We start from the raw sequence: 7914 nt of genomic DNA, 5'->3' as shown, positions 1-7914 counted from the left end.
TTTTATTGTTATTCTAAATAAATAAATCAGAAAAATAATAATAATTTATTTATTAATTAATGTTCATCAAAGCGATAGATTTTTTCGGTTAGTTTCAGGCGAATCAGCAAAAAGGAGTTATTCCCAAATCTAGTAGTTAAGAAAGTGGAGACTCGAAATAGACTTCACAAACTAAAGGCATTTGTCTAAAAATAATATCGTTATTTCCCAGCTTTGCAAGTTAAAAAGATTTTTTTTATTTCTCGTAGCTCCAACGCTACTCATATCACCTGACCAGGAGAACATAGATCTTTGCGGGTGATTTTACACTATAGATTGAAAAAAAACCGATATGGGACAGATGAGTTTTATTAAATGTATATCTTTTTATTTTTTTTTTGGGGTCGGGTTGGAAAATATTAAGTGATGAAATACATGTGTATTTCATCACTTTATTACATGATTGTAGATTAGGGTAGGTTAATTCGACGATCCCCCGGGGGCTGTCAACTTGTCGTGGTGGGGGGCTTGAGTGCTCCAGTGATCCCCAGGGCTTTACCGGCAGGTACTACCATACCGGACGGGTCTGGGGTGAGGGGTCAGACTAAGAGCGACACAAGCGGTGTCTAAATACATAGTTTCACTGTTATATTTCTAAAAATGACAATTTTCCATACGAACATTCATCACCTGTTTTTACCCCAATTTTCGCTATAAAAAGTAGCCTATGTTCTTTCATTCCTAATAAAGTGTCTAAATACAAAGTTTCACTGTTATATCTTCAAAAATGACGATTTTCCATACGAACAGTCATCCCCTCTTTTTACCCATTCCCCCATTTTTTGCGATAAATACCAAATTTCATCAAAATCGGTTCACTGGTTTAGGCGTGAAAGCGTAACAGACAGACAGACAGAGTTACTATCGCATTTATAATATAATAATAATAACAGCAATAATAATAATGATAAAATATTAGTATATAGTAAAATAGTATATAGTATATAGTATGGATTTAATTTTTTATTTTTTATTTTTTAATCATACATGAAGTATGAAATATTTAATGAGTAAATAAGAGATGGTTTTTTATCTCTGCCTTTACTTTATAAAACTACCTGTCTATCTTTACTTTTATTTACTTTTTACTGAATAATGCACGTTCCTTTAAAAAATAAGTTTAAATTTAAAAACAAATTGTGAACCGTAGTTTCAAGTCACGTTTATTGCGTATTATGAAGTACCAGGTGTTCATAAAGTTACAGAATACTATTACACAATTTGCTACGGGGATGCTACGAAAACCCAGAGAATTGGTTCTACGATAAACATACAAATATGCATTTCAAAGGGTTAATAGTGCAGACGTTGTGACAAACGTGCATGCACGAACTAAGGCGAAACTATATTTTAGTGTCGGCTATCATGAAGAAAGGAATTCCCGTTTTCAAAATTAAATCAAACTAAGATATCTAAAATCAGAAAGCATAAAGGGCAATTGTATCAGGCTTACTGAAAACTAATGTAAAAAACAGTTTTTTTTCTTCTGAGATTTTCTTAGACATACATTTTGTAACAATGTATTTTGTCAATCTTAAAAGTCTGCCTTACATACATATCTTGAAAACTAAGAGCAGTGGGTAGTCGTATCAGTATTGTATACAAATCAGAATACTTAAGTCTGTTCTCCTAGTATGCAACGTTATCAAAAACGTGAGTCCCATATTATGTATTTATACGTAACTGTAGTCAGGTCAATAAAGTTTTACTTTTCACAGCAATCATGAAACATATTGTACAACTCCTTCAGACTTATGAAGTCCTGGTTCCCGCACTATGAAACAAACGTGACCAATTTTCGAAGTTCTGGTGATTCCTTTGTAGCAAGCAACCATGATCAATTGACAGACGAGATGAAAATGAAATCATATACATATTTTCTAATCAGAAAATACATATATGTCGAAGTACGGTCCAGGCCGTGGTTTTTAAAAAGAGTGACGCCAGCATAAATGACGTCATCAATGACTTTATTCTTAATTGTAGACCAACATTGTTGTGACTACACTTACACAGGTGGCTACGCAGGTGGTTATGCGGCTAACACCTGATTATTTCAACTACCCACAATTATTAGTTTTTTGAATAATAAGAACTACGCCGTTATATATGTTTTTTTTTTCAGTAAATTTTAGTCAAAATTGATTAAGTGTATATTTCGAAGTAGAGAGACGAAAGTGGCTGTACGAACTTAGTGCCTTATCATTTATAGAAAAAGAAATGCCCGCTTCGAAAGTAATTTTTTTTTTACTGGTCTCGTACCGCAACTCATAACATCGTACCAGGGAAACATAAATCTATGAAGGTGATGTTTCACTATGAATTGAGAGTGAAATTTGTGCTATATGAACATATTGGGACGGACGTGTGTTTTAAATATTTCATATCAATATATATTGATATTTATTTGTTTGTGTGTGTTCGTGTATCATGGCCTAATTTACATTAATAAGAGCCTATTTATTTTTAATTTTTTCCCGTTATTCTTATGAATATAATTTTGTTCTTGTGATATATAAGTTTCTTTTGCGTGTTCCTAAAATCTTGCATTATGGAAGTGAATTTTGCTTTCATAAAATAATTTGAATTATTTTCAAGTAAGTAGAGCAGTGGACGATCGTCGTTCAGTGATGATATACTTGACTCCTTGATATACTTGTCGTTAGGAATCCTGACAATACTTTGGGACATACTGTTTATAGGAAACCCACACACACGGATAGGTACCTCAACGGTAACTCGCACCACCACCCTATACAGTTAGCTACCGTTGGCAAATCGTTGTTACAGAGAGCCCAACACCTTTGTGATGCTGACCACCTAGAGGCCGAGCTGCAGCATGTAAAACATGCTCTCACCATCAACAACCTGCCCGTGCCTCGCCAGCATCGCAAGAACCACCTGAAGCCACCCACAGTTGAACGACAACCTGCGATACTTTTTTTTTTTTTTTGATGACGCAGGGAAACTCTTTTTACGAGCCGTCTCACCGGCCTTGGTGGGGCAGAGAGGATGTGTGAGACTCGACCTGGGCAGGTCCTTACTCACTAAAACCACTGCGAAAGCCATCGGCCGCTATGTTGGTGCACCCCGGATCTGTCAGCGACAGGGCACACCTGCGTCTGGCCGGTCCTGGCAAAGACCGGACTTACTCCCTCGGAGAAAGGGGGCGATCCCGGCAATTAGGACCGCCCCGACGACGCCGGGCTTTCACAGGAGCCGGGTTACCAGCCCGACCCCAGCCCGGGGCGCAGGGGCGCTAATGGAGGAGGCGTTGATATCGCCCCCGGCGCGCCCCCGTCCGTCGTCTGCGGAGGGAGGGTACATCGACCGCAACCTCCCGTTCCCGCTCAGATGCCTCCTTCGTGGACATGACCGTCTCACAGAAGGAGGACACCGCCATCCAGGACCTATCACTCTCGAGCATCTTCTCCGCGACACTCGAAAGCGACAAGCCCACTCCGCCGAGTGCCGCCACAAGGTCTTGGCGCTGCGCAGCCCATCTCGGGCACACCTCGAGGGTGTGCTGGGCTGAGTCCACCGCTGCGCCGCACTCATGGCAGCCTCCTTCCGGCTCTCTCCTGGCCACCCGACACAAGTAGTCACCGAAGCAGCCGTGCCCGGTGAAAACCTGCGTCAGACGGAAAGTGAGGGGTTTGCGTTTCCGCCTCATCCAACGCTCTAGGACCGGACGGAGCGCAGCCGGTTTACCGTACGGCTGGCCCGCCAGGTCCTCCCCCCACTCCCGCATAAGGCGCGACTCCCCCTGCCGGCGAACCGCCCGGATCTCCTCTGTCGAAGGGTTCTTTCCGAGAGCCCTCCTACCCGAGACGTAAGAGAAAACCTCGGCGAGAACCGACGCCACAAGATCCCAAGGCGGATCGCCGGCAAGAGCCGTCGCTGCGGCCCAGGAGACCGTACGGTACCCCCTAACCACCCTCACCGCGGGCGCCCTTTGCGCCGACCGCAGAAGGGCCTTGACCCCGCGGCTCATCGGGCGATCAGCCCAAACGGGAGCACCGTACGTGGCTATACTCCGACAGACCCCATAGTATAGCTGCCTGCAAGCTGCGCTGGGACCTCCGAGGTTCGGGAGGGATTTCCCCAGCGCACCTGCTGTCCTCATGACCTTCAGCCCCAACTCTCTGAAATGGGGCACGAAGGTCCACCCTCCGTCAAGGGTGAGCCCCAGATATTTCATGGTCGGGCTCACCCTGACCCTCCCTCCTCCTATGAGGAGGGTGGCATCCGGCGGGGGTCCTTTCCGCCCAGTCCCGAGGAAGAGGAGGGCTTCGGTCTTGTCGATTCTGACCCGAACCCCAACCTCTCTATGCGGCTGATCACGAGGTCAGTTCCGACCTCGGCCAGCCGCGCCGCCTCCTTGTAGCTCCGTCCCCGGAATAAGACGAGGGTGTCATCTGCATAGCAAATGACACCCATCCCGGGGAGGAGGCGACTCCGCAGGACCCAGTCATACCCGACGTTCCACAGGACAGGTCCCAATACCGAACCCTGTGGAACGCCGTTGTTGACTGTCCACCACTCTATGGACCCCCTGCGGTTCTCGACTGCCACCCTCCTCTGGGAGAGGTAGCTGCCTAACAGCCTCCTCAGATACAGGGGCACTCCGAAGTATTCGAGTGCCGCCTGTATCGCGCTGTGTGGGAGGCTGTTGAAGGCGTTGGCGATGTCCAGCGATACCGCCAACACTACCTCTCCTCTGCGTACCGCCTCTTCCGTCACCGCCCTCAGGCGTTTGAGGGCATCGACGGTCGACCGGTGGGCTCGGAACCCGAACTGGGACTCTGAAAGTCCCGGTCCCGAGCCTTCCTCCAGGTGCCGAACAAGACGAGTGGCTATGATCTTCTCAAAAGCCTTCCCCGCCTCGTTTAGCACGACCACCGGTCGCACCGCCGAAGCCGAGTGCGGAGGCCGGTTGCCTTTCGGAAGTAGGCATAGCCGGCCTTCCTTCCAGGCCCTCGGGAACTGCCCGGAACTCAGACAGAGGTCGAACAGCTCCCTGAGGGCTCCTCCGAGGTGCGCCAGGGAGAGGGCCAGAACCCTCCCGTGCACCCCGTCCGGACCCGGAGCGCTCTTCTTACTCTGGAGGCGAGCCAGAATCGCCTCCATTTCAGACTCCGTGACGGTGGGCGGAACGCGGTCGCCCTCTTTCAGCGTCTGCCGAGCCATCCTGGGGGGAGTGAATCCCGCCGGGGCGTCGGGGAAGAGTTCCCCGATGATCCCCCTCAGCACAGCCGGCTGGAGCACCTCCGTGATGGGGGCCGACTGGGCGCAGATTTTGTTCCGCGCCCGCTTATACGGTCGGCCCCAGGGGTCTCGATCGAGCCCCTCCACCAGCTCCAGCCAGGCTGCCTCCTTGGCTCGGCAGATGGCCTGCTGCAGGATCAAATTTTTCGCCACGTAGACCCTGTACAGCCGGCCATCACGCTCCTCGTCCTGGGGGCGGCGTCGCCTGCTCCGGGTATATGCCCTCCTGGCCCCGTTGCAGGCGACCCGGAGGTCGGAAATGTGGTCCGACCACCAGTACACCGCACCCCGCGGGGGTGGACGTCCAACGGGGGGCATCGCCGCTCTGCAGACGTTATGAAGAACGTCCCCAAAGTGACTAGCCCCCTCGTCCACCCCCAACTCCGCACTCCCCGGGAGACTCCAGCGGCCGACAACGGCCGCTTCCTCAGCCAGTTCCCTATTGAGCCTTGACAGGGCCCAACGCGGGAACCGACTTCTCCCCTGGGACGACGAGGAACTCGACGTTGGACTCCGGCGACCGGCAGGAGTGGCAGAAACTTCGAACCGTATGTAGCGGTGGTCCGAAAGCGTCTCCACTCCTGCCTCAACCCTCCATCCCTCCACTCTGCGTGCGATGGTCGGAGTGGCGAACGAGACGTCCACCACTGAACCTCCCGACCGTCGCACGCACGTCTGGACTGTCCCCGTGTTGAGTAGGGACAGCCCGGCAGTTAGCGCCCATTCCTCCAGCTCCCTCCCTCTGGGTGTTGTGAGGGGGTTTCCCCACGCCGTGGACTTGGCGTTGAGGTCCCCCATCACAACCACCTGGAGAGGCGCTAACTGCCCTACCACCGGCCCGAGAGTGTCGAGAAAACTCTCGAAGGCTGGCAGGTCGCGGTTCGGGGAGAAATATACCCCGACTATGGCAATCTCCCCCCGAACTGCCGCCACATACCCGTGGCCCCTCGCCTTGACTGCGAGAGGGGGCACGGCGCCCGGCCGCGTGACGATCGCCACGGAGCCGCCCGTGTCTCCCGCCCAATGAGGTAGGGCAGGGACATAGTACGGCTCCGCTATGACCGCCACGTCAACGGCCCACTCCACCATGGACTGCAGGAAGAGATCCTGAGCCCCGGCGCAGTGGTTACCGTTGGCCTGCAGGAAATTGAGATGTCCGGCCATTATTCGGACATCTCAGCTCCCGACGCCCGCCTCGAAACCCCCGCCCTTTGTGGCTGGGCCGGGAGTTTCCCACGGGTGGATGGGGGGCGGCACGAATGACCCCCCATCACATGGTCCGCCGGCTTGCTCCCGTCCGCGCACACAGCGCAGCGCGGTGACGCGGAGCACTGGGCGGACTTGTGGCCCTCCTTGCCGCAGCGGTAGCACAAACCGCTGCGGTCTTTTGGACTGGGGCACGCGGCTGCGACGTGCCCCGTTCCCAAGCACTTGAAACAGTGCTTGGGTCGTGCCTCCATGTACGAGAGCCGCACTTGGCTCCACCCGACTGACAGGCTGCCCAGCTGCAGCAGCTTTCTAGCCGCCGCAGCCGGCACCTCCACCAGGGCGGAGCCTGTGCCGCGAGGCCCAGGTCGCACGCTACGAACACTGACCTGGGCCTCTGTGCAGCCCCCCTCCTGCGCGACCGCGGCTATCAGCCGGTCCGCAGTCGTCGCGTCGTTGAGGCCCGTTACTCTTACATCCGTGAATTTCACGGGCCTCGACACCTCCACCTCCTCCGCCAGTACGGACCTCAGCTTTGCGGCCAAAGCGTCGGCTTTGTCCGCACTGGTGGAGCCGGGCACCTCGATGATGCGGGCCCCTGTAGCCGTCGCTCTGATTTTCAGGGGCCCGATGCCCAGCTCCTTTTTGTCGACCTCTTTCTCGGCCCTGAGGAGGACCGATAAATACGACGCCCCCTTAGCCGCTGCTTCAGGCCGTAACTTCAACATTACGGCCTGTGAGCGTGGGAGCGCCACTTTCTTGGGGCCCTCCTTAGGGCCCGCCTTCTTTTTTGGCTGTGGCGCCGGTGTTTTGGTTACCGGCACAACTTCCTTCTTTTTGGGGGCCTTGCGGCGGACCACCTCCGTCCACCCCGCCGCAACAGCCCCGGCCCCAGCTGCAGCATGTTCGACGCTTCCACTAGAGATGGCTGGGCCAAACGCGGTCCAGGCCACCTCTTTTCCTCTCTTGGGGTCCTTGCCCCTACCCTTTCCCTTGGAGGGTGGTGGAGGGAGGGAGGGAAATTCGTCCTCCGACACCACCAGCACCGGCGCCGAAGACGCCGGTGAAGGAGCCGCCTTACCGGCCCCCCTTTGCATCCCCGCACGGCGGATGGCCGCTCTGGCAGCTACGGCGACGGCCGAGTTGTTACCCGCCAGGGGGGGCGTGAGACCTCTTCCCGTTTCAGCCGGGACTCCAGTGCTGCAAGCCTTCCATCCACCAGGTTACCCACCATCCTGGCGATGTTGGCCTCCAGCACCTGGAACTGGTCCCGGCTGGTTTGGTCGTCTGAAGCCGCCTGAGCCGCCGTCACCCTCTCCCGTCGCATCTCCTCAAACTGCTGCCGGTGAGCGCGCACTTCCTCCTTCAGACCCGCGTTTTCTCTTTGGAGCCTACCGATGT

The 7914-nt window shown here is 53.0% G+C and overlaps 1 protein-coding gene across 1 annotated transcript; it reads right to left on the bottom strand.

Annotated features, from left to right (window-relative positions):
- Window positions 1–6470: 6470 nt before the first annotated feature.
- Window positions 6471–7610, bottom strand: LOC133320615 (zinc finger CCHC domain-containing protein 3-like). The gene has a single exon (XM_061529258.1). The coding sequence runs from the start codon at window positions 7608–7610 to the stop codon at window positions 6471–6473; it is 1140 nt and encodes a 379-aa protein (XP_061385242.1).
- Between the last annotated feature and the right edge of the window lie 304 nt (window positions 7611–7914).

This window comes from Danaus plexippus, unplaced genomic scaffold, assembly GCF_018135715.1.
Source record: "Danaus plexippus unplaced genomic scaffold, MEX_DaPlex mxdp_39, whole genome shotgun sequence".
NCBI lineage: Eukaryota > Metazoa > Arthropoda > Insecta > Lepidoptera > Nymphalidae > Danaus > Danaus plexippus.
The sequence above is the reverse complement of the archived record's forward strand: the minus strand, read 5'-3'. Positions and strand labels throughout refer to the sequence as shown.